Source organism: Ovis aries, chromosome 15 (genome assembly GCF_016772045.2).
Source record: "Ovis aries strain OAR_USU_Benz2616 breed Rambouillet chromosome 15, ARS-UI_Ramb_v3.0, whole genome shotgun sequence".
Lineage (NCBI taxonomy): Eukaryota > Metazoa > Chordata > Mammalia > Artiodactyla > Bovidae > Ovis > Ovis aries.
In genome coordinates this window covers 21,326,382-21,353,017 of record NC_056068.1, presented here as the reverse complement: position 1 = coordinate 21,353,017, position 26,636 = coordinate 21,326,382, and the positions used below count along the sequence as shown (strand labels likewise).

At 47.2% G+C, this 26,636-nt stretch overlaps 1 protein-coding gene across 3 annotated transcripts; it reads left to right on the top strand.

The window, feature by feature from the left end:
• Window positions 1–25,605, top strand: POU2AF1 (POU class 2 homeobox associating factor 1). Of its 3 annotated transcripts, XM_060399275.1 has the most exons (6): window positions 1–116; window positions 18,701–18,757; window positions 19,497–19,627; window positions 20,118–20,160; window positions 20,245–20,510; window positions 23,490–25,605. In XM_060399275.1, the coding sequence occupies exons 1-6, from the start codon at window positions 101–103 to the stop codon at window positions 23,802–23,804; spliced, it is 828 nt and encodes a 275-aa protein (XP_060255258.1). In that variant the 5' UTR covers window positions 1–100; the 3' UTR covers window positions 23,805–25,605. The 3 variants fall into 3 exon arrangements, with proteins under 3 accessions (XP_060255258.1, XP_004016056.2, XP_042088849.1); XM_004016007.5 differs by lacking the exon at window positions 18,701–18,757; XM_042232915.2 differs by lacking the exon at window positions 18,701–18,757 and having other exon boundaries at window positions 56–10,106.
• The last annotated feature ends 1,031 nt before the right edge of the window (window positions 25,606–26,636 follow it).

The following is a 26,636-nucleotide window of genomic DNA, read 5'->3' as shown; positions in this document are numbered from 1 at the left end:
AGCAGGCGGTGGCTCCACTGGAGGCAAGCACACCGGGTCTCACATTAAAGAAGCCAAACTGTCTGCTTCAAAGAGAAAAGGCAACATCCTGTCGCAGGCCATGCTCTGGCAGAAACGTAAGTGGTTTGGCCCGTGGCTGCCGGAGCCGTGTCAGCGAGGGAGGGCCCGGGCTCCAGCAGGCAGCCTGAGCCGGGAGGTGCTGGGGTGACAGGCAGTGGGTCCCCGTTCCCAGCCAGGGCGGCAGAAGGGCGAGGTGGGCGAGATGGAGCCCAGTGGAGAAACCGACCTGTCAGAGGTGATGCTGATTTTCCAGGTTGGAGGGGAACGAACGAGTGTTCCAAGGTGGGACAGCTCATCCTCTCTCCCACACGAATCACTGTGGTGAACAAAGGGCAGCTGATGATTCACCGAACAAAATTTGGAGGGGAAGGCAGTGCAGCGGTTTACCTGAGTGGCTTTCCTTTTATAAACAGCTACTCTTCAGCCTGTTGTTCAGTTCCGTGGGCACGTTCCTCTCTGGGTTAGTGAGCTTTCTGCCAAAGTCACAATGTGTCGCTGACTGCATGGGGAGGATGTGGAAACTTGGCTTGTCAAGCCTGTCCTCCACTGCTCTCCTATCTTGCCTCCCATCATTCTTCGCCTCCTGTGGCAAGGCTCCTGGGTTCCTGCGCAAGGGGGCGCGGGTTTACCGGGAACCCTAGTGTTTATCCCTGGAGTTGGATGGAACATCTGTGAACTTTATTTTCCACATGTGGGACTGAACAGACACTCCTGTTATTAATAATTGAAGTCACACAGAGTTTTTCGGCAGCATTCCTTTCTCAGAAAAACAAAGTCAGCTCAATAGCCTCATGAGAGCTGAACCCTCCTGGGGCTCTCAAGAAAGAGGTACCAAAAATTTGCTCTGTCTTTTTAGAGGTTCTTAGGTCTTTAAAATGCCTTTTAATGAATTCAGGTACACCCTACCACAAGCGAACTTAATACAAAAGAACCTAGGTTTACAGAAAAAGATAAATTAGGGAGCTTTATTTTTTACACAAGATAGTCTATTGGAGCCCTTGAAGTTCTGAAAACATACCTTCATTTAGACATAGCTTACAGTCACTTTATCAGCAGCTCATTGTTTCCTTTATTTCTTGTGTAAATTCTCCAAGAGTTGAGCTTGTTAATGTGTAATGTGAAGGAATGATTTCAAAGTTTCTGAGATTGTGAAGTCTCATCATTGTTTGATGTTGGCAAGATGCAGGTTTTTTTTTCTTCAATGAAAAGAAGTGAATTCTAATTTGGGTTTAAGAATGATAGAAACCTTCCAAGATACCTAGGGATATTCTAGTATGGATAGTGGCTATTGTTCCCAGAAGAAGGATCGAGCAAGATGCTCCCCTTCGGGGGCAAAGGCAGATGGCCCTGTGGAATGCATTAATGGTGGCAGGTGGGCAATGATGTCCCTCCTGGGAGCTACTGAGTCTCCGTATGCCCTGACCCTGACCCTTAGAGCTCAGTCTGTGGGTTTTATGTGACCCCTGCAGGGACTTCTGCCTTAGTTCCTACCTGCTCAGAGCAAGTCACTTTCTTCTTTTTAACCCTCAGGTTTCTCATATGTAAAATAGGGTAAAAATGATAGCCACCGGTTCCACAGAGCTACCCTTAGTAAGCTGAGATGCTGCTGAGATGATGTTGTCTGCTGTGGTTCTGCTTCAGTGCCTGAGATATGGGTTGCTTCCTTGTGTACATGAGCTGCCATATTTCCCACTCTTGGTTACACACTGCCTTTTTCCTTCTTTAACTTCTCCTAAGAGATTAACAGTTTCGTTTTAAAGGGGATGCTAGAGGCGTGTTTCCTGCTCACTCCCTGGAGGTCAGTCAGGTGCAGCAAAACTCCATCCCCAGGGAGACCACGTTGTAAGTTCATCCTCGGAATACCTGTGAATGATTCTACATGTTCAGATGTACGTAATCAAAATTCTTATTAATTGCTCTTTGGCACTTTAAAGGAAATTAGGAAAGGCCTTGGGCACTGGACCCACCCCCTTACCCCAAGTGAGGCCCTTGTCTAGGGCACTGAGGGTACCTGGGTGACTAAACCCTGTGGGAAAACCAGTAAAAGCAGGGCAGCATTGTCAGCCCACTAGAATCACCTGATAGAAGGTCAGAATTTGAAATCAGACACCAAGAGTGCTGAAAAGGCACTTTCTTTTTTCAGAAAACACCCTCGAGGCATGAGCTGAAATGACTGTATTATGGGGTTCTGGAAAGGGTTAAGAAAACATTCACTTTGTAGATGTTGTTTCCTCCCTGCTTGGCCCATGACCCCTGTTTGCAGCCTAACTGTGAAGATGGGCTTTGGTTCAGATCAGCTGCTAACTGTGGGCACACAGAGGCAGAAATCTTCAAGCCACAGCCATGAATTTGCGATTTGCTTGACTGGTCAGTTGAACAAAGAAGTCATGCTCCCTGCAGATCCACTTGCTGTTCCTTCCCCTCAGGTTCTGCACTGAGTCCAGCAGGTCCTGCATGGATGTGAAAAACTGACATCTACCCAGCAAGAAGCCCTTCTTAAGGCCGACTAGTAACAGTGCTGTAGAAACAGCAGGCACGATGGGGTGAGACAGGCCTGGGTTTGAAAGTCGTCTCTGCAGCTTAATGATTTAACCTTTTCACATTCTTACAAATCTGGAAAATGGGGTTCTAATGGCTGCCTTACAAGGTTTTTGTCAGAACAAAAGTAGAGAATAGGGAAAGTGTCATCAAGTCTCCTGAGTATTAATGACAGTGGTATGAGAGCACCATCCCTCCTGGGACACCTCCCGTGGGCCCATCTTGGGTAATTTAGGGTTATGCCAAATCTTTTCCAGTCATTTCCCACACTTTGATTAGAATAGTTAAAAGGCATATCAAAAGATTTTTGATTGATAGGACCTACATGCAGTTTTCCAAGGGTCTAAATCAGACAGGGGTCTGCAACTGTGGCCTCAGTGGCAAATCAGTCCCACAACCTATTTTTGTAAATAAAAACTGATTGAGGTATGGCCATGTCTATTCATTTACATATTGTCTAGGGTTGCTTCTGTTCTTGATACAATGAAAGAGTAGAGTAGGTGCCCCAGAGACCATATGGCCTGCAAAAAACATAACTATCTGGCCCTTTAAAATAAGGTTTTCTGGCCTCTGGGTTTAAAATAACTTGGGTAGTACTTTAGGTATTCATTTTTCTGAGTTACTGGGGCCTTGCACAATGATAACACCCATGGGAGATAAAGCTAACAGTTAATTGATGATATGATTTACACAATGCTGAAAAGTTTGACTTGGTTGACTTCTTAAAGGCGATGGGACTGTGTATAGTAGACTCAACACTACTTGTTAGAAAATGAATGAATTGAATGACTTTTAAAAAATTGTTATTCATGGTAGAGAAAGATCTGCATTATAACAAAAGAATGGCTTGATTGCTTTTCTTTGAACTGACTACTTGACTTGATGTCCTATAGATTTGGTTTTGATGTTCCTTCATTGTAGTGATCAAGGAGGCATCTTAAGAACAGGGCATACTTCTTATGAAATTATTGTGGCATGAATATTTACTTTCAGATAACTTGAACAGAGATTCACCAAATAGATAAATTCAGATCTCAAAATTCTCCGTAATATAGAATTCTATACTTTGCTCCAAGGTTCCTCTAAATAGCCAACTTTTTGAGAGCAGTTAAACGTACAGTTAAAGATAAGAAAAACTTGTTATATACATATAGTATTTGGAACTCTCCTGCATAAATTCAGATGAACTTATAACTAGGAGTAATTTAGGTCTGTGGACTGCTTCTAATATTTCTATTCTGTTACAACTTTAGTAATATGCCTAATAAACACCCTTGCTTCTTACCAAGTTTATCTGTTGATTCAGTGGTTCTTGTTGATAAAGACAATTAGGATGCAAAAGATGGTCAAGAATTCACTGCGCAGGAAGAGGTGAAATACGTGGCACACATCAGCTAAACATACAGATTAATCAGTGGAAGAGCTGTTGTCTTCAAGATGGACACTTTACTTCTTCTCCCTATATTAACTAGATAAGAAGGCCAACCTTATTCCCCTCTACAGCTCCAAAGTTCTCGAGTCCGAGGTTTTGAAAGCTCTCTTCTGATTCAAAGCTGCATATCTGGTCTGTTGTGAGGCACAAAAAAGAATCAAGGTTGTCTACCCTTACTAGCTAAATACCTGGGCATTTAATTCACTCAGAAGTCCTGTAAATTTGGGGGTTTAAACATTCTTATTACAAAGTAAAGATATTAGGTTGTTTTTCACCTTCTAGTTTATTTCTAAAGTAGCTTATTTCCCACCAAATGAAGCTGTCCACCAATTTCTCACTTTGAGCCAAACAACCAAAGTTGGCTAATTGATCACTAGCCAACCAATGTTGCTAAGTGTGACCATTAACATAATTTTCAGCTATATGAAATGCTTAACAACATTGTGGTTTTCTCATTTTTGTAGAAAAACTGCCTGATAAGAGTGGGCCCGCCTGGGATGGAGAGACCTCCTCTGACCTCTTGTCTTGGTTGTATGTTGTTGCTGTTGTTCAGTTGTGTCTGACTCTTTGTGACCTCATGGGCTGCAGCATGCCGGGTCTCCCTGTCCCTCACTAGTTGTATGAGGTTATGGCAAAAATTATTCTTGCAGGAAGGAGACTTGGGTTCCACTTTCCAGTCTCTGGATAATTAGGTGTGGGGGCTTAGAGAATGCCACCTAACTGCTCTGGGTTGCAAGTTGGCCAGCCATAAAATGGAACTTCTCTTTTCCTGGCTGAGGGCAAGGGGACTGAACTTGACTAAAATCCTTTTCCAAGTTGAGTTTCTGAGTCTTCATGAGTACTTATTAAACATAAATACTTATTTTCAAAAGAAAAAATATGTATTTTCAAATGCATCCCAGGTGATTCTAATGTGCAGTCAAGCTGAGAACTACTGACTCGGAGGCTGAAACTGATGGCTTCTGATATACTTTTGGACATCGCATTACTATGAGCATAGCAGGTTCAATCCTTTTCGTGGAGTAAACAATAGCTGTGGGGTGCTGAGTGCTTACCTGGTGCCATGCTGTCTGTCAGATGTTCTGTTTGATCAGTTTGGATTGCGTTTGACTGTTATTGAAGAGACCAGAAAATACATGGATTTGAATAGGAAAGTGGTATTCTTTCTCTCACATGGAAGTGGTGCATAGTAGTCTGCAGGGTTATATGGAAGCTGTAAGTGCCAACAGTCTCAGGCTACTTCTGTCTTTTTGGTCTGCTGGCCTTGGCATGTGGCCTTTGTCCTCAAATTTGCTTTCTAGTTGCACTGTAGCTCCAGCCATCACATCTGTGTTTTGGACCATGAAGAAGAAGAATAGGGAAAGGCAAAAAGATCATGCTTCTCTATCATGGCCTCTCCCCACCAACACACTTCTGCTGACATCTAATGGCCACTCCTATCTTTGAGGGAGAATAGGGTCCTTGTTCAGCTGGACACGTTGTCAATCCTCCAAAACATAGGGGTAGATAGCAAGGAAGGAAAGGGCAGGTGTTGGGTGTGGTAACCACTAGTCTTTGCCGCACTTGAATGTATTATCTCGTTTAATCCTTGTAAAAACTTCATGAGGTGGGTTCTGTTTTAAGCTCTATTTCATAGATGAGAAAACGAAGCTTAAAGATGAGTTAGTAACTTACCCTGAGTGCTGTCTTGCTCACCTGTCCTGTCTCTCTACCAAAGGTTCTTGTCTCATTCAGGGGGCTTAGGAGCCTGCTCTTGGTAGAAGCACAGGCCTTTCACGTTAGGTAAAGGACCAGGACACACATGCAGCATACCAGCTGGCAAATGTCTGTTCATACTTGGAAAACTCATTTTTGGTGCATGTGTTTCAGCTTGAAGGAAATTAAGTCTTTGTTTTCTTGCTATATTCCTTTACTGGGCTCTTTGCAGATATTTTACCTGCAATAGCAGAGTCAAAGGGCAGGGAAGGACCTAGAATCTCCCCAGAATAACAGAGCCAATGTGTTTTCTGGGCAGCTCTGTGTGGAAGCTTGTGCTAGGAGCCCAGCTTTTGTCTTCTCAGCACTTCTTTCATTCTGAACCATCTGGACTTTGAAAAACTCAGGTTGTCCCTTCACATTTTGTGTGTGTGTGTGTGTGTGTGTGTGTGTGTGTGTGTGTGTGTGTGTGTGTGTGTGTGTATTTGTGTGTATAAATAAGGCATGGAAAGCCAGGTTTAGGGGATTATTCTGATTTAGAGAGTGACAGCTCTGTTCTTTCTTTCCTCTTAATGGTTTTAAAGCTTAGCCCCTGGGGCAGGCAGATATGAGTTTGAATCCTGGATTTATGCCTCACTGGTTGTATGATGCTGGGGAGTCCCTCTACCTGGCTCTGCTGCCATTTCCTTATATGCACGATGGGAATGCAGTTCTTCATAGGGTTGTGGTGTTTACTACTGTGCCTGGCATTAAGTTAACACTCAGTAGCTGTTAGTTAACTGTCATTATTTTCCTGTTCTCTCTCACGTTACCTCTGAGAACAAAGTTTATGTATCTTGTAACTCATGATGGGGTCAATGGTCAAGGCTGATGGTGAAGCTGGCCATTCTGTGACCAAACTTGAAACTTGGGCTTGCAGTTTCCTACCAGCCTCATAAGGGGGAATGGTGGCAGGCTTGTACTGACTGGCAAACTTGTGTTTGTTTTTTAAATTCACAGGATTGGAATTGAGGTGTCATAATCTAGCTTGAAGTCTGTAAGAAATAGCACAAATGATACCGAAAACTGAAACAGCAATGTGCTGCCTCCTTTTCTTAGTAATGGTTTCATTAGTATCACTTTCTGGGAAGAGCAGGTAGCCAAAGAATTACATACCAGAATCATACTCAGACCAGGTGTTGGGACCAGAAAGGATCTGATCATGCTTAAGAAAAGCTGAATTCCTTTTTGATTCTCTAGCAAGAATCATACATTTAATTGGAAGAGGAGTATAAGGATTGATATGACTTCCAGGACTGAGAAATGCTGGGAAGATAGTGAAGTGAAGGAAAAGGGAGGCGAGAGAGTTGAAGATAGAAGCAAGTTTTAATGCTGGATGAAAGCAATACCAACTCTAGAAAGAAGGGGATTTAAGGAAAGTCAGCCATCCATTGCTCATCCCATGCAAGCCTGCATCCATCCAATAATGGGATTATTTCCAGCTAGAGGCATCAACCAATGAAATAAGTTATCTTCAGCAGGAGGGAGAGGAGAATGGAATCAGGGAAGGTGTCGTGGAGAATGTAGATGGCTTCAGATGTGCCTCCTCCAGAATAAATGGTGATTAGACTTCTTGCTTAGATTCTGGGGACAGAAGAGGCTTCTTAGAACATGAAATACTAGCTTGGGGAAGGAAACCCAAGGCTCTGTATGTTGGTGTCTAAAACAATTTTGTCGCCAACTCCTTTATTCCAAGCAAAATCACTGAAGAACTCTGATACAAAAATAAACGTGGAGCAATTTGAGGAGGATCTTGGAGCTCTGATTGCTCCTTCACCCCCAGGCCCCCCAGTTTCTTCCCTTTCTTGGCAGAATTATTCACTTTATAGGCACCTTTACTCTATTCCAGAGTTTTAGATCACAGCCTGACAATTCTGCTGGGGACCAGTCCTCTACTCTTAGCAAGAACCCTGATAGCTGGTGACAGGTCCTTGGTTTAAATACTTCCAGGGTAAGGACCTCACTCCTAGAGAATAGTGAGTCACTGTAGAACTTGTTGTATTAGTCTCCATGAAGCTCTGAAGCCATGAAAAGTCATGTTTTCAGTCTCTGTAGCTACCTTGTGACTAAGGAAGGGGGCACATTCCTCAAAGTTTGACCAAGTGATGTCTTTCCCAAGCTTGTTGTTCTAACTTCTTCAGTATCCTTCACAAGGGATTTCCCCCACATCACAAATTTACCAGTTAGTAAACCAGAGACTTAAAACAAAAGCTCATTTTGACTGGCAGTTACATTCACATCATGTGTCAATTATTAGGGCTACCTTCACTCATGTAGGCTGTACCCAGGGCCACCATGAGCCTTATGTCTTGGACAGTTGGGTTTGACCCAAACAGATAGCTGATGCTGGGTCTAAAGAGTCCTTCCTCCAAGGAAATTGTCCCCACCTGAAGGTCTCAGGAAAACTTTGTTTTTTTGTAGGAATCCCTTTGGTCTTAGAAATCCCAAACTAGATATTGCTCAAATCAAGGAACAAACAACTGAATGTCCCCTCCTCCAGCTTCTAACTATAGGTTTTTCCTGTTCTAGATTATACAGGCAATTCTAGATTCAGGCTTCGGGTCTCAGTCTAAAGAGGGAAGATGTATCTGTCTCCTCTGCTCCAGCTCCTCACTCTGGTCCTGCCTTGCTATAGAACCTGGGTGAGAAGCCTGGGCTGGGTCACCCTGGGTGTGGTCTAGTGCTCCCAATGTGGGTCCCTTCCCCTGTTTTGATCCCTATTGCTCTAGATAAAGCTGAGGCAATACTCACTATGTCAGCCAGAAGTTTGTCTTGTTCGAATAGGTGATAAAGCTCCCCTCTCTGTTCACTAAAGAGCCCTCCCTCATATACTTCCACGTTTCTATCCCACGTATGAAATGTGCTGCTAGGCTTCTAGCCCTTTAAAGATGGATCTGTGACAACTGCCTCAGTCATGGCTGCATCCCTGTCCTTTCGGAAATACATACAGGTAACTCTGTCTGCCACTCAAAAATCTCCAAGGTGCTCCTTCCTGGGGTAGTACTTAAAAATGAAAATATGCCACAAGTTTAATCCTCTGGTGGCTTTGGAATTAAAAAAGATCTTCTGCTCAGCTCCTGATGTCTTTACAAGAGGTCAATGCCAGGATTTTCTTGTCTCTTCTCTATTTAAACAGGCTCTGTTTGCATGTGAGATATCTGATCAATTTCTCTGTAGCATCATGGCTCCCTGTCTCCTGAACAGGGCCATCCTGCCTCTGGGGACATCAGGCCCAAGAATCTGAGGGATGACTTCCAGGAATACAATGAAGGCAGGTTGAGAAGGCCCTGGGTATACTGAGGATGGAGACATTCAGTATTAGGATGCAGCTCGATGAGGGCACGTCAGGGTCACTGTACCAAGGCTACTCTTCTGATGAGTGAAGGGCCACAGGTTTTTGGCTGAGAAGAAAGGAGAAACAGCCATTTCTTGAAAACCTATTACATACTAGTTGTTTGGTTAATTTCATACAATCCTCATGACATTCCTATGAGATGGAGATCATTATTTTCATGCCACAAATGGAGAAATTAGGCGCACATAGTTTACATTATTTGTCAAGGGTCACACAGTGATGAGCTATATTGTCGACATTCTAAACTAGATCTGCTTGAGTTCCAAACAACACCACACCACTTTTCAGTGCCAAGGCTTTTAGGGTTGCATTAGATGCTTCTTCCCTTCCTAATTGATATGAGCCCACCGTGAGAAGGAGGTGGTCTCTGACTTCACTGAGAGCTGTTGTAGCCTGACTCAAAAGGCTTCCCGCAGATAGGACTGTCAGAAAGTTAGATCTGAGACTGTCTGGAACTCCTGAAGCCAGCTGATTTCCATCTTGGAATCTCAGTTTCTAGGTCTGGGTCTTCCCTAGGGGCTAATCTGCCAGGACAGGATAAGTGAAACATCTTTGGGTCCCTTGGCTGAGGAAGGATCTTGAATGTCTGGGGCTACTTTATTCTATCTGGGGTCGGGCTTCCATGCATGGTGTGGGTTGAGCCCAACCCCAGAACTGTCTCATTGCACTGGAGACAGAACAGTTGTGCTCAAACACTCTCCTCTTCATACAGCCCCTGGAGACAGGGGCCCCCAACTTGCTGCTCATTCAAGCCTGACTGAACCAAGTTGAGGTGAAAATGAGCCAAACGAGCCCAGAACACTTCAACTGTGAGGCAGATGCAGCTCCGTCCCAGTTTGTAATTCTAGGTTTGCTTGTGCTATGATCTGATTAAGTCTACATACTCTGCCGGCCTAGATGGTAAGCTCCATGATGACAGGGACATGGCTTGCTCTGCCCTGTTTAAAGAGCCCTCTGCCAGGAATCTCCTTGGTACCCTGAGACATGGTATGTGAGACGGGAGCCCTTTCTGCTCTGGTGACCCCAGTTTCTGTAAAAGGCGGGCAGATGCAGCTGGTTTCTCAGGTGAACCTATCCGCTGTCATTACGGTCGAAAATACCAAAAATAAAACTTTGCGGGGAATTGTGTGGGTCTCAGTTCTCGCCACTCCTCATGTGAGCAGGCTTCCGGTAAGCTTCTCATGGACTTCTCTCTCTCTCCTCAGCTGGGAGATGTCGTTTCTTGTGGGAACTGGCAGTCAAGGGAGTGGTGCAGGCCCAGACTCCCAGACTGGAGGGAGGGAGGTTAGAACTGAACAGGGGACCATTTGACACCAACCTCCAGTGTCGCCCAGAGGAATAAATGAGATTTGCCCTGGTCTGGGAGGAGGCAGAAAGTGAGGCAGAAGTGGACTGTACTTGGAATCAGATGTCCTGGGTTTAGTTGATGACACTGCTGTTTACAAGGGCAGTCCCTGGGCAAGTCACTGAACGTCTCTGAGAATCACTTTCCTCATCCGTGAAAAGGAGGGTGAGAGGAAGACTTCCCTGTCTATTTCAGAAGTTATGGTGAAAGCATTTGTGTCAAATTCTCTGTGAGCCACAGGACATCATGCAAAGGTGAGAGTGGTGATTTCTGAGTTTCTGGGAGTTAAGATTGTGAGCAGGAAACACACAGACCTTTGGGAGCCCTGCACTCAACATACATGAGTCTCCAAAAACAGAGGCCTCACTCTGACACTGTCTCTGGGAGTCAAGAGCAGAATCTAAGAGCCTTCTATACTCTCCTTGATCTGCAGGAAGATTGGAGGAGGGTGGACGGCTGGGTGAGCGATGCTGAGCACTCTCAGGGAGGGACACCTCAGCAGTAGAGCCTCTGTGGAAAGAGTCAGAAGGTTCTGACACTAGAGGTCACATGGCTGACTCCACCCAAGGTCGTGGGTGGCTCATCCACAACTTTTGGGACAATTCAGGGACTTCTGAGGCTGCAGAGTGGAATGTTCAGACAGGAGCTTGGTGAATGAGAGGGGGCTCTGGGTAATAGGGCTCTCTACTTAAGCTTAACATAATTCAGGTGTGGGTGTGCTAAGTCACTTCAGTCGTGTCTTACTTATGCTTTGCAACCCTATGGACTGTAGCCCGCCAGGCTTCTGTCTATGGGATTCTCCAGGCAGGAGTACTGAAGTGGGTTGCCATGCTCTCCCCCAGGGGATCCTCTAGACCCAGGGATTGAACCTGTGTCTCTTAAGTCTCCTGCATTGGCAGGCAGGTTCTTTACCACTAGCACCACCTGGGAATTTGGGAGGAGACTAATCACCCTGGGTGTCCATTCAGTGCCGAATTTAGCTTCCTTTGACGGCAATGGCACCCCACTCCAGTACTCTTGCCTGGAAAATCCCAAGGACAGAGGAGCCTGGGAGGCTGTAGTCCATGGGGTCACTAAGAGTCGGACATGACTGAGCGATTTCCCTTTCCCTTTTCACTTTTCACTTTCATGCATTAGAGAAGGAAATGGCAACCCACTCCAGTGTTCTTGCCTGGAGAATCCCAGGGACGGGGGAGCCTGGTGGGCTTCTGTCTATGGGATCGCACAGAGTCAGACACGACTGAAGCGATTTAGCAGAGCAGAGAGCAGAAATAGGGATTACTTGGCCTCTAGACCCCTTGGATCTGGGACTCTACAGTCACCCCAAGTGTACCTTAGGAGTGTCCTTGGCTCCTTTTTTCAGGGTGTTTCCTTTGGGTCCTTTAGGTCTCGCCAGGTCGGGGGAAGTCCTAAATGACTGTGGACCTCCTTATGCATTTTCAATGACCTGCCTATGGTTGCTCAATGAGCTCTGTGGGGGCTGATGGGAATATGCCTCTTAGAATGGGGACACAGGAGGTTTGGGGGGTGGCTGGGAATACTGACCGTTCCCTTTCCTTCTGCAACTGGACCAGAGAACATGGGCTCAGCTTCCATATTTGAGATCTCCTGATGGAGACACCCTAGTTTACACATGAAGACTCACTCCTGTTTGGTGACCAGCAGCCTTCAAGCAACATCAAATCCTAATTCAGTTGAGGGTTCACTGTCCCGCATCTTGTGTACACCTTTAAAGCCACCTTTGTTGTCCATCTGTCTGTTTCTCCTTGGCCCTGATAGTAGATTGCTAAAGTGTGTGAGTGACTTGTTGCTATTTCCTGGCTGCAGGGTCTTTCTCAGTCCAGACATTAGTGAATAGAAAGCCTACATTTACATGCATATGGGATCTCTTTGTTAGCCGATGTTAAAAAAAAAAAAGTAAACTACAATCTAGTGTAAACTGGGTGGGAAAACCATTCTATAGCGTGTCAAGTCCAATCTTTGGCCAAAGCCCAAGTTCTTTCTTCCAGTTAGGGAAAAAAAAAAAAAAAATCAGCCATTGTCTGTGAATGCAAAGAACAAATTAAAAAATATGACTCAGACCTTCACAACTACACTTGCAGTAGTGTTCAGTAAAGGATATGAATAATCCTTTAGCTGAATTGTGTTAAGCTTTCCCGGGAGTCCTCAACTATCTTAGGTCAAGAACGCAAACAAGCTTCTTTTCATTAAAGTGAAAAGTGACAGCAACTTTTATGACTTTGCTTTTAGTTAGAAGCTAGGTAGCCCTAGGCTTTGAATGCCTTGAATGCCTATTGTTCAATTATTTGGTTTTGGTTTTGCTATAAATAAAGAAAAAAATTATTGTGTTTCTCCTTAGTGGGTCTTTTTTTTATGTTTTGAAATATTACTAAAGATTCATCAGCAAAAGAGAGTAATATTTACTGTGGTTATTTTGGAGTGATCAATACTGGGTTATGTGTCCTTCTGGGCCAGAAAAGTTTTATCGTTCAAAATGGCCTCATGCGGGTGCATCCTCAAGTTTCAACCAGTCAGTTGTAAATGGGAAGCGCTGTCAATGAGAGATTGTCAAGGTGGGTGGGATGGGTTACTCTTCCTGGTTCCCTGATGATGGAAATGTAGGCTCACCCTGAATCCCTTACGGCAGCGGTCCCTACTGGGGTTCAGCTCACGGCCTGGCCCCGTTGGCTCATGGGAGATCTGTGACCGGACAATGGCTGGGAGAAGCTTTCAAGAATATCTTGGGAACTGTTCTAGGTACCTCCTGCCTGAAGAGGGCTCTCTTAAAGCTGCCCCGACGAGATGCCTGGGTGTTGGCTTCACTGGGACCTACCTCTTTAGTTGTAGCTTTCTTACTGTGGTGTGAACATGGTTTGCATGGGGTCATTAAATAAACAAGTGCTGGCAATTTTGCATGTTTCCTTGGTGATGTTTATTATACCTCATCAAGGAACCAAGGGCCATGTTTATTTAAATCAGTAGAATCCTATGTTCCCGAAGCTTGGTGCAAAGCAAGCCCAGGGCCCACATGCAGCCAGGGTGCTCTCTCAGGTGACCCTTGGGCTTGACTCTGTCATGGTCTGTGCTTTCCAGTGGAACAGCAGCTGCAGGACTCTTATTTTTGTGATGTGGAGCATGTCCGGGTGCGTGGCAGGGGGAACTGAAATAGCCTCTGCTGACTTTTTATACCTTCAGATTTTTTCGTTGCTCATTTTGGAAAAGGGAAGCCCTCAGTGGGGCCAAATTCATAGGTTTTTCTGTAAATGAGTTTTGTTTTTCTCCCAAACAACATTGCCTACTGACTTGCAGTGGTGGAAAGATAATATGGCTGAGCTTCTCAGACTAAACCTGGAGATTCCCCGTGAGAGTCAAGAGGCTTATGTTTAGGTGGAAAGAGTTTTCTCAGTGCTGGACACGTGGATGCCCCCGAGAGACGTAAAGGGTCTTCAAACCACAGGATAAATGGTGAGAAAACGTAGGTTTTGAGAGAGTGTTACCTGTACCTGCAGTTCCACTGGGGGCTGTGAAAATCTCTGGTCAACTCCGCTTTGGGAAATTGGACTTTCGTCTCTGCTTGTGTGTTATTTTGTTCTCCAGTTTTACATTCCTTGGCTCTTCTTTTATTTAGTCTTATTATCTGAGGAAATTATTTTGATAATCTTAAATTTTTTTTAGTTATTTTATTGAGGGATCCAGAAGACCTAAGGCAAAGCAATTATGACTTCAGAAAAACTTGTTTTCCTCTTCCAAATTTCTGTTTGTGGGCTCATTTCTCATGCTAGTGGCAATAGGGAGTCCAGAGTTTACTGTGGAATTATGGATGGTTATTGCTGCTCCACAAAGGTTGGTGTGAAAGATGCCAACTGCAGGTTTTCCACCCTGCAAATACACTTGGGCCATTGGGGTCCTGTGGGAATTGTCTTGAGGCTTTGGATTCTGATATTTCACGGGCACTTTGCAAAGACACTGTCAGAAGCATCCTCACTCTTGCCTGCTCCCCTGACAGCAGTGACAGAATTCCTTGGCAGTGCTTGGGGACTCCTGGGTGGGCAGCCAGGAGGTCCTTGGGAGCTGTGGGAGTTTCGTGACTGCAGTAGGAAGAGGCGGGGACCTCGAAACTGCTCTCCAGATGGTGTTGTTCCAGGGCACACCTGTTGACACTGTGGGTTCTGAGGAAGTCCAGACCTCAGAGTGTGATGACCTCTGCTCACAGCAGCTCCCCAAGCCCTCTTTGTTCATTGATTCAAAACCAACAGGAGGCGGGAAGCCCTCACTTGTCAGGAAGCGGGAAGTGCCCAGGTGGCTGCTTTGCAGCCTGGCGGTCCCCCTGTCCACTTCCGGGGAGGCAGTGGGATCCGGAGTCCCCCTGGCCCTTCCCCAGAAGTGTATCAGCAGATCAGTGGGGGCCGAATGATACACCTGTCTGAGGTGTGTGCGTGGGGGATCGTGCTTTTCTTGTGCCCCAGCTGAATGAAGAGCATGACCACAGTGACCAAACCCCCAAATAACTCTATCCGTCAAGTTTCTCCTGAATGCACAAGGCCTCAGGCCGCACTGTCTGCCTAAGAATAGCCAGCAACTCAACCAGAGACCAGTGTAGGTTGGATGATATGCTTGTGAACCTATCTGCTGGAGCTGTGAGTAACCCTGAGAATGGGAGGTCAGAGTGCGGGAGGGCAGGCCCTCCCCCCTGCCCCCTGCCCCGTGTCAGGCCACACCTGGGGCCTGCGGTCACCACTGGCATCTTCATAAGGGGAAGTGGCAGAACTTGTGCTGGAGTGGTGCAGACAGAAGGAAGGTTAGAGGGATTCAAAACACGTTGTTAAGAAGTAGCCGAAGGAAACAGCATGGGAATCACTCTTAATCAGTTGTAGACGTCGTCACTAACTACAAACAGAAACGAACTAGCTCTGTTCAGAGGGGACAAACATGAACAATATTCCTATTTTACTATATCTTGAAGCACTTCCGAGAGAGGTTAAAATTCATGAGCCCTGTCCCAGTGAGTTGTTGATCACTGAGAAGAAGCACAAAGGCAATCAGAACATGGGTTCACAGTGGCTGCTTTTTATGGCTGTCTTAACACAAAGTTCTTTGCAAATCTAGGTTTAATTTTTATTTATACACTGATGTTTGATACTATGGGAGGAAATCACAATCAACATATGGTAATTCAAATATTAATAATAAAGTTTGGCTATTTTTTAAAAATCACCAGCCAGTGCCTGCTTCTTTCTGCCTATTATTTTCCCCACTTTTATTGTGTTAATTTAGATTGCAATAAATTATTCTAATGTCCTCACTCTTTCTTGGAATCCAAAAAAGGAAATAGCTGAAGGAATGGAATGTTTTGTTCCGACTCTATAGGGCACCTGGGATCTGTCTTCACTTGCTGGGAGGGGACCTGCTACAAATATCAATGATGGTATTGCTGCTGCTGCTAAGTTGCTTCAGTTGTGTTCGACTCTGTGTGACCCTACAGACTGCAGCCCACTAGTCTCCCCCGTCCCTGGGATTCTCCAGGCAAGAACACTGGAGTGGGTTGCCATTTCCTCCTCCAGTGCATCAAAGGGAAAAGTGAAAGCAAAGTCGCTCAGTTGTGTCCGACTCTTAGCAACCCCATGGACTGCAGCCCACCAGGCTCCTCCGTCCATGGGATTTTCCAGGCAAGAGCACTGGAGCGGGGTGCCATTGCCTTCTCTGAATGATGGTATTAGCTCACATTTATTTAATGCTTTCTCAGTGTAAGCTCTATTCTAAGTATTTACATGTAATTCTCAGGTTACCTTACCAAATACAAACCATTATGATCCTCATTCTGTCCATGAAAAAGCTTTAAATGGATCATGAATTGCGAGTTTCATTAGAAGGTAACACAAGGGAAAATGCTGCTTGTCACCATGAGGCAGGTTGAGTAGGAGGAAGAGCTTTCTGACAGTAGCAGTCTAGAGAGGAAGGTGGACGTGGGTGGGGAGGAGGAAGGATAATAGCACGTGTTGAATGCTGACCACATGCTGGACATGGATTTGGAAGCTTCCCATGGATTATTTCAGTTAATCCTCACAAGAACCATGTGAGACAGGAACTATTAGCCCCATTCTACAGATGAGGAAATTGAGGCTCGGGATGTAAGTCAACTGAGACCTTTCCACCAGAAACTAATAGCCCAAGTATCTTAGGCTCTTAAGTCTGTGGTCACTGCTGCTTAAACAAAGATGATGGTGCACAGGGGTCCCAGGGTGCAGGTCCCAGGCTGGCTTTCTCTGCTACACACTCCTGCTTCAGCCTGAATTTCACAAGTTATAACTGCTTTATCATTCATCTGTCCCACTAGACTGCAAGAGGCGTGTGGGCAGTGGCCACGTCTATCTTCTTCAGTGCTGTTTTCCCAGCATCCAGAAATATTTGAAAGAATAAGTGAATATCAGTAAGGATCCCTTGTTATGACAGGGCATGTTAGAAAGAAGATAATAAACCTCTTCTTGAAATGTTAAAGGGAAATCAGGGATGAATTAGCAGTGATTCTAATCCCAGCAGAGCTTCAGAATCACCTGAGTGATGTTTATAAATACAGATTCATAAGTCCACATCAAACACCCAGAATCAGACTGTTCGGGAGCAGGGTCTGGGCATCTGTGTTTTGTATCACTCCCCAGTCACTTCAGCTTACTTGGCCAGGTTAGGAAGCCCCTGTGAATGTATCTGAGTCTGGGGTCCTCAGACTCTCATGTATTCCTGCAGCTCTTGGACACCCCTTCCTTCTTAACCCTGCTTCTCTGCCTGGGCTTCCAGGCCCGGCCATGTTTGTGTCTGGAGCAGGGATGGAGGTCTGGTGCTGGTCAGGCTTGGGGTGTTATCAGCTGGGTATTTACTGAGCAAAGTTCGGTTAGGGCAGCGCTGCAGATCCGGGTTTAATAGATATCTGGGCTTCCGGGCTTTTGATTCAGAGCCCAGGTCCCTGGGCCCTTATCAGTGATACCATGTGAGCTGAAGGCCCAGTGCTACTTGCCTTTCTGGGCTGACCCAGGTCTGCCCTGCAGGGGTCCAAGGCGCCAGGCTTCCATCTGGAAGGGCAGACTGTCACTGCCAGCCGTAGATGCTTTCGACTTGCTCTCCTGGTTGGGGAAAGCCCCGTGTTCCAGCCTGTGGTGCTTCAGTTTCCTGGCCTTGATGACAGAAGGCAGAGGGAACCTTCTCTGAGAGATGAAGCTGGACCCTCTCTGGCCCCAGGGATATGGGTCACCGTTGGTTATTTTTCCTGGGGGCCACAGAAACCCTGGGAAGCACTCACTGCAGCCCATTCTGAATGTCCAGGAAAAGTGAAGGGAAAATGAGTCGGCAGCACATTTTGAGAAACCATCCAACCAATTAATCAATCAATAACTTATTAAGTTTATTATGGACATGCTTGGAGAAGGCAATGGCAACCCACTCCAGTACTCTTGCCTGGAACATCCCATGGATGGAGGAGCCTGGTAGGCTGCAGTCCATGGGGTCGCTAAGAGTCAGGCACGACTGAGCGGCTTCACTTTCACTTTTCACTTTCATGCATTGGAGAAGGAAATGGCAACCCACTCCAGTGTTCTTGCCTGGAGAATCCCAGGGACAGGGGAGCCTGGTGGGCTGCCGTCTATGGGGTCGCACAGAGTCGGACACGACTGAAGCGACTTAGCAGCAGCAGCAGCATGGACATGCTACTTGGGAAGATATGGAGAAATAAGGTATACTATTTCACCTTGGGAAGTTTATAGTCTAGCTAGGGGCATAAGAAATTCATAGCGAAAAAGGGATTATTAATTATCATATAGACTACAGATTTATTTGAATGCTTGTATTTGAATTCTGTGAAAGTGAAAGTGTTCAGTCACTCAGTCATGTCCAACTCTTAGTAACACCATGGGCTGTAGCCCACCCAGGCTCCTCTGACCATAGAGTTCTCTAGGCAAGAATACTGAAATGGGTTGCCTTTCCCTTCTCCAGGGCTTCTTCCCGACCCTGGGATCGAAGTTGGGTCTCCTGCATTGCAGGCAGATTCTTAACCATTTGAGCCACCAGGGAAGCCCCTAATTCTGTCTCTGATTTTATATTAAGCATGTACTATGTGTGTGTGTGTGCTCAATCACTCAGTCGTGTCTGACTCTTTGCAGCCCCATGGACTATATAACCTGCCAGGCTCCTCTGTCCATGGAATTTTCCAGGCAAGAATACTGAAGGAGGTTGTCATTTCCTTCTCCAGGGCTGCTTCCTGACCCGAGGATTGAACCTGCATCTCTTGTGTCTCCTGCATTGGCAGGTGGATTCTTTACCACTGCAACACCTGGGAAGCCTGTATTACGCTTCCCATTTACTGTGTCAGGGACTCCTTACGATACTCCTTTGATAAGAAATTGCCAGTTAAGAGGCACAGAGAGATGTGCCTGTGACTCACCCAGGATCACACAGCTAGAAAGTGTCAGAGGCAAGTTTTGAGGCCTGTGGCATCTGACTCAGAGTCCCTGCTCTTATGCCATCCTCTGCTGCCCCCTATGATGAATTCTAACCTGTCTGGAAGTGTTGAGGAGGTTGTAGGATGAAGCAAAGTCTGTGGGCCCTGGTGGTCAGCGAGGAGGGTTGTAGTAGTAGTCTTGGGTCAGGAAGAATCTCAAGAGGTTGAGAATAGTGAGAGGGACTCCTGACCCTGGGAGATCGCTGGCAGAGATGAGGAGGGGAGACCTTCACAGAAGGTGGAGAGGAGTCTAGACAGAGCTTCTGGCCCGACAGGATCCAGGAGGTGCTTAGTGTACAAAAAGGTTGGGGAATTGGGTTGAGATCACGCTGCAGTGCTCGAGCCTGCATCTTCTGGGTGGAGGGGAGCCTAGAGGGTTTGGGGCAGGAGGGGTGCTAACCCTGGGACAAAGTCCTAGGAAGTCACGTGTGGTCCCGCACCTTCAAGCACAGCTTAGGTGAGCAGGCAGACCCTGGAGGAGAGCGGGCCCCTTGGGCTGGGGGCTGTCTGCACAGGGAGACGAGTACCAGTGATGCTCTCTTTGCAGCCACAGCTCCAGAGCAAGCCCCGGCCCCACCCCGGCCGTACCAGGGTGTGCGTGTGAAGGAGCCGGTGAAGGAGCTGCTGCGGAGGAAACGGGGCCATGCCAACAGTGGGACATCGGTGACACCGACGGCGGTGAGGGGGCTGCTGTGATCAGAGTGTGTGTGTGCGTGTAGGGAGTGGGGAGTGGTCCAAGGGGGTCAGGCCGGGTGTATGTCCTTGCTCCATGGGCTCCTCAGCGAGGGCATGAGGACCACATGTCGCAGAGGTGTGGCTCCTGGAGACCTGGCCCAGGGCAGAAGAAGCTGAGTTACTTGAAGTGGGGAGAGAAATCCCACTTGAGCAGCAGGTGTCTCACACGTCCTGATAGGATTTGAGGGTCCCCCTGGGACAGGGTGAGACTGATTCCCTAAGTGCACAGCCTTCTCGCTCAGGGGAAACACCCACCCCCCTGGGAAGTATAGGTGGTGCTGGTTGGGTCGGGGGGCAGGTGCTTGTTCTAACGACAGGGGTTCTTGCCCTTCACCCCCTCCTTTCCTGCCCTGGGACCCTCTGGGTGAGCTTCCTGCAGACGGCTCGCTGGAGGTGGCTGAAACCTGGACCCCATCTTCCTTCCCCCCTCTAGGTGGTGCTGCCCCACCAGCCCCTGGCGACCTACACCACAGTGGGTAAGAGCTCCCCGCAGCCCCGGCCTCCTCCCAGCCCCTCGTCTGGGTGTCACGTGCAGCTCTGTAACGTCTTCCTTCCTGCAGGTCCTTCCTGCCTTGACATGGAGGTCTCTGCCTCCACAGTGACGGAGGAGGGGGCCTTGTGTGCGGGCTGGCTCTCCCAGCCCACCCCGGCCGCCCTCCAGCCCCTGGCCCCATGGACACCCTACACGGAGTACGTGCCCCACGAGGCTGTCAGCTGCCCCTACTCGGCTGACATGTATGTGCAGCCTGTGTGCCCCAGCTACACGGTCGTGGGGCCCTCCTCGGTGCTGACCTATGCCTCCCAGCCGCTCATCACCAACGTCACGGTACGTCACATGAAGGCATTTATGCAGAGGGCACCCTTCTAGAACCTGGGCTGATTTCCTGCTCCTGACCTTCCTTGCTGTTGATGCCCAGGATAATCAGATCATCTAAGCCCACCGTGTCCTCCAGGGTGGGGCTTAAGGCGATCTGACACTACAGGCAGAATTCAAAAAACTACCCTGTAGGTGGTTCTCACTCCACCAGAAGCATGGCTTTCTCAAAAGCTGTGTCACCTGTTGCTCAGACAAACCCCATTATTGGGTGAGTGGCCCAGGGAGGCCTTCTTTCACTCCCAGTGACTTCAGATGTCTCCCGTAGAAAGGCTGATGGCCTCCTTTGTCATGCCTTGTACTCCCTGGGCTGTCATGCCCACCTGCCTGCCGGTCTGCCCTATCTGCGCTGCTGCCTCAGATATGCTGAGTCTCAGGGATGGACCTCAGTTTTTCCTGAATGGGGAACCAGGTGATGTTTGCATGGAGTCTCTTGCCAGAGCCGGCCTCTCCTTTCTACTCAGATGATTTAGGGGGTGATTATTGACCCAATAATGGGATTTTTCAGAAAATTTCTAGGCTGAGCAACACATGAGACAACTTTTCAGAAAACTGTACTTTTGATGGAGAGAGACCCACCTGCAGGGTAATTTTTTGAGTTCCACCTCTGGTGTCAGATTGTCTGACACTCTGCCCCTTCATTCACTAGCTATGTGACCCCAAGCACAGTGCTTTAATGCTCTGAATCCCAATGTTCTCATCTGTGAAATGGGAATACTAACGAAAGAGTTGATGTCATGATCAATGGCCTGATGCACCTAGACTGCTTAGAACACTTCCTGGGCTCAGCCTGGTTTCCAAAATACAGAAAGCACTCAATAGATATGAGTTAACTACGATTGCCTCAAAGTTGACCAATAGCATTAACCAAGTGCTATCTTCAAGTGCTGGATAGGAAAGAAAGGGTTTGCTCCCCTAGGAATGGAGGAAGGAAGAGAAATAGTTTTATGTGAATGGTGGCTGTTTGACCAAAGGAATGGGAAGCCCCCAGGTGTTCAGAGGGGAAAAGACCAGTGGTTACAGCCATATCTAGCACCAGTCCAAGGAAGGCTGTGGGAGGCAGAGCAAGGCTCTCATGAGTCACTGCAGAGCCCACCCATGATGATGGAACTTGCTTTGCCCCCCCAAGCCCGTCTGTTTACCTCAAGGTCCAGTGTTATCCTGAAGCTTCTCCCCTTCAAGCACCATCCAGGCCTGGGTTGCAGGACCCCTGTCCCTCCATGCCCACCCGCTGCTCAGCAAACCAGTGGTGGGACCTGAATGATGGTGGATGGGAAGCAGTTCATTCAACACCCCTCTCAGGCAGCTCATTTCCATATCGGAGGCCTGGGGTGGGGGTGGGAAGTGATGGACACAGTGGTTCCCAACCATTTCAGGACCAGGGATTCTTTTCCTTATCCCTTTCATCAATCCCACCTCTTGCTTTGAAAAGTTCTGTGTATCAAACCAACCATATTTATTAAGAAATAATTTATTTGTCTTGCCGTTTTGTAAATTAACTTATCAAAGCTGGTTAGAGCTAACAATTTCCACTTCTGATCTGCAGGAGATAAGACCTGTATGACGGGTTGATGTAATTCTATCCCTGAGCCAAGATATCTGCAGTGGTAATTGACCTGCCCAGGTGTATGCAGGATTTCCATTTGGATTTTTTAAATACTAGAAGTGATAAGGCTTTTTTGGGAGGTTGAAAAGTCCTCTGAGACCCTTTCCAGCTCTATTATTCTATAGAAAAATACCCTAAAGCCTTGCTGCTCAAACTGTGGTCCTTGGACCAGCTGCATTGGCATCACCTGGGATCCTATTAGACATGCAGAATCCAGGTCTGATCAGACCTCCTGTACCAGAATATGCATTGCAGCAAGGTCCCAAAAGATTGAAATAAGCTCTTCCTCAGTGGTGAAGAATCCACCTGCCAATGCAGGAGACACAAGAGACGTGGGTTTGATCCCCAGGTAGGGAAGATCCCCTGGAGTAGGAAACGGGAATCTGCTTCATGATTCTTGCCTGGATGATTCCATGGACACAGGAGCCTGGTTGGCCACAAAGAGTCAGACATGACTGAACACACAGGACTAATGACTCTAATAGTTTGTTCTCAAGACACAGTGGCCACTGGAGGAAATGTAGCAGGGGACAGAGGGTGATGGGGGAGGTTTTGGCCTCTCTCACACACATCATTCCATGCAAAGACAGTCCTCTCCTACCTCCTTCCTCATCAGTGGCGTCCAGGTCCTGGTTTTGGCAGCTTGAGCTGGGATTTGTAGGATGGCTGCCATGCAGGTGAAAGATACTGTTTACAGAGCGCCTGGGAGAATGGCCCTGACCTTTGGAGGTCCCTGGAAAGGCCACAGGGGGCCCAGCTAAGCAATAGCAGAGGATAAGGTAATGGGAAGCTAGTGGAGCTGAGCTCAAGGGGTCCTCAGAATCCCAAACCTGCTGTGTGGAGCCAGGACAGTCTTTGTGTCTAGGCACAGCAGCGGCCACTTGGCAATACAGCTGCTATGCTGTGTGATGGGCTTATTGTTTAATATGCTATTTTATCATTGATTTTAAGATGCATGTCACCCCTGCACACACATATTTTGATATCTCTGAAATCTGGGTGCATTTTATATTCAATGAAATCTGGAAAAGCATCTGTTCTTCACTCAGCCCGGTGATGTCAGTCCTTTGGGGAATCTGTTTTACAGATGAGAAAACAGAGGCTTCAGGTGGGGAAGTATAAGAGGGCATATACCTAGTGAGTGACAGAGAAGGGGATGTGGAAGTTTGTCTGGCTTCCCCCTTGGGGGAGACTTTGCACAGGGGAAAGAGCCCTCTGGAGTGAAATGGCAGGACAGGGCTGAGGTGAGGCAAACAGAGATCCCCGCAAGAACTGGGGTGAGCAGTTCCACCCCTGCTAACCACCCTGCGTCTTCTCCATCACAGACGAGGAGTGCCGCCGCGCCCACCGTGGGGCCCCCGCTGGAGGGCCCCGAGCACCAGGCCCCCCTCACCTACTTCCCATGGCCTCAGCCTCTGTCCACGCTGCCCACCTCCACCCTGCAGTACCAGCCTCCAGCCCCAGCCCTGCCTGGGCCCCAGTTTGTCCAGCTCCCGATCTCCATCCCCGAGCCAGTCCTCCCGGACGCCGAGGACCCCAGGAGAGCCATCGGTTCCCTGACCATCGATAAGCTGCTTTTGGAGGAAGAAGATAGCGACACCTACGCGCTCAACCACACGCTCTCCGTGGAAGGCTTTTAGCGCTGATGCCCCCAAGAGCCTCCTGTTCAGCACCCTGTTCCCTGAAACTGGGATTTAAAAATAAGCCAGGGATCAAACCCTCCGATTCATTTCTGCTTGAAGTTGCCATTTCGTAACTACACTTTCTACCCTAAGCTAGAATTGTGAACCAGACTTTCTCCCACCCTCTTGCCCTCCTTCCATTCCTCCCCATCTTTCTCACTCACCCTTTCTTATTTCTTTTTCCATTTCGGTTCCCTTTTGGGAAGGAATCAGGGATTTTAAAGATAAGATTTGATGCCGGGTGTTGCCTAATTTCTGTGGCCCAGGGTTTTCACTTCTATCATGTTCCCTTCCTGAAGAAGGCCCCTTTCTCCAGTGCCCCCTGCTTCACGGTAGCAGCAGCCCCACTGAGCTGTCTGCAGGCAGCGACGTCCTGTGCTTTGCCATTTTGAGATGGGCGGGGTGCCCTGTGAGAAGACCAGTCCTGCCAGCATCTCCAAGGGCAGAACCAACGCTGGAGGCCTTGAGTGTCAGTTCCCACAATTGCTCCTTTGTTTGCTGTTCTCAGCTTTGGCCAGCTCTGCAGTCTAGGCAGCAGGGTCTCAAGACCTGGGGCTCAGCGAGGTGATGGGTGGAGGGTGGGGGGTGGGAAGGAACATCAGAGTGGGTAGGGGCTGGACCGATTGGGGGGGGACAGAGGAGGGATGGGGAGTTAGAGTGCATACTTGGGGGTGGGCGTGGGGGCAGGGGAGAGCAGAAGGACTGAGGAATGATTTGCTTTAATTACTTGGTTATTAAGAAGGGGAATGTACTTCAGAAAAATATAGCTTTAATAGATGGTTTTGCTGCTCTCCTTGAGGATACTTGCAAGGAGAGCTGAGCTTTCATAAACAGAATGACTGTATATGTCTTTCCATGTCCAGACCCGGCGGGGCTGAATGCAGGCCAAGATCCACTGAGATCATGGTGCGTGGGTCCTGGCTGAGTATGGCCAATGTGCCTCTTGAACTTCCATGGACCACCCTTCTGTGGAGTCAAGACCTCCCCGCCAAGCACCAACCTTCCTGGGGCTTCTAGAGCCTCAGTCAGAAGGACTGCCAGGTTTCATTTCCATTTTTGTTTTTATTTTTTTTGCTGGAGAAACATCAGATTTGCAGGGGCCCAAGCACAGCTGCCACCAGAATGCTCATCTCCCGACAGTGGCTGTATGCATGGGAAACTAGCATTAGTTGGAGGACGCCATATAGAAGTAGTGGACTTTTCTGGGGAATGACATAGATTCGCCATTTAAAATAACATTTTGGAGAAAAAATGCCTTTTTTCTTTGGATTTTTTTCTGCTTTGGGTTTATTTTTGACTTAACTTTCTGGTATCTGCCTCAAGTCCCCAAAACTGATATCTTGAATTGTTTTATTCAGACTTAATTTTTTTAGATTTAAAAGGTTAAAATAGCATTTTAGATAACAAATTCCCATCTTTGTTGGCAGTGGTGTGAGTAGGCAAGAGAGAAGGGAGTCTCGGGCCTGTTTGATCAAAAGCCCTGGTTTCCTATAAAAAACACTATGCAAGATTTTCCCACTTACGATTGGAAGCTTTGAGAAGGTGCAGAAGCAGCCTCTATTAGGGAGTTTAAGTTGGCAAAACTAGCAAAGCAATAAAATCAAATACTTGACATATTTGCTAAGATTTAAGACGTGTTTTTTTTTTTTTTTTTTCTTCTTTTCTTGAGGTCAGATATCTTGATTGTAACCATCCATCTAAGCTTCTTCCTGGGGCTTTCTGTTAAGATGGAAACATTTTCAATAAAGATTTGCTCAGACTTTTCTGTGCTGAAGTGTTTTATTTCTTATCAGATTAATCCCCTTAGCTTGCAGTTCCATGTCAGGCAGTGTCGTCCAAGGAAGGAGCTTATACTAGTCTTGTTGACTTTGCAATGTGACCAGCTGCCAGGGAAGATAAGTGTAGCCCCACTCTGCTTGCAGCCCAGTTCTCCCAAGCAAAACATGCAAAGCCAGGAGGCTTGGTGTCCGGAAGAGTAGGGCTCTGAGAAAAAGAAGCAAATCTTTTTAACCCTATCACTCTTCCTCTTATCTGTCGAACATGAGTACCTGCTCATGATGCTGGGTGTCCAGGGATAAGTCAGCCCCTGGCACTTCCACAGCAGGTTCTTAGAGTCCACTGATCAGAACAGGGACACAGGGACGTGTGACATGGTGCCAAGTGCTATGCCCAAAGGAGGCCAATCTCTTCTTAGGACCAGACATCACAATGAAATGGGATCTCTAGAAGCCAGCCAGCCTCCTCTAACACCAGTCCTTGGCATGAGTTACATTTTGGAGGGGTCGCCTTTTCCTGGTGATTTTCTGAGTTACCGAGAATTTCTGAGCTCACTGCCTTCATTGGTATTATTTACTGGGATGATTGTCGTTTTTAAAAATGATCTAATTTATTCTGCCGTGTCCCTTATTTCCAGTTTGGGGGGACAAAAATACATCTGATTATTTGCTTCACTTTTGATTATCACCACCACTGTCTTCTTTGTTTATTCTTCATGTAGATCATAATCCAGAAAAAAGACCTGAAAGGAAAGGGATTCGAGGCTTTTTTCTCTAGATTTACTAAGGCGCAACTGAAGGGAAAGACCTTTTAAAAATGCGCTTTGCAGCCCTCACTCACCCCTTATGTGATAGAAGGGTGAACCACTTGCATACAACATGAAGAGAGTGACTAGTTCTGTATAGATTGGTGCTTTACAGGATTCTGATTCACAAGGGTGTCCACTTTCAACGTGAAAACAGGGATCAAGGAGAAGATGAGTATGTGATAAGACGAAGAGGCTGGACGTATGCA

Bases quoted from the DNA above. Each gene is read 5' to 3' on its own strand.
- POU2AF1 (XM_060399275.1), top strand. The intron at 18,758-19,496 runs GTGGATTCTTTA...CTCTCTTTGCAG, and splicing joins TGTGTCTCCTGCATTGGCAG to CCACAGCTCCAGAGCAAGCC. The intron at 19,628-20,117 runs GTGAGGGGGCTG...TCCCCCCTCTAG, and splicing joins CATCGGTGACACCGACGGCG to GTGGTGCTGCCCCACCAGCC.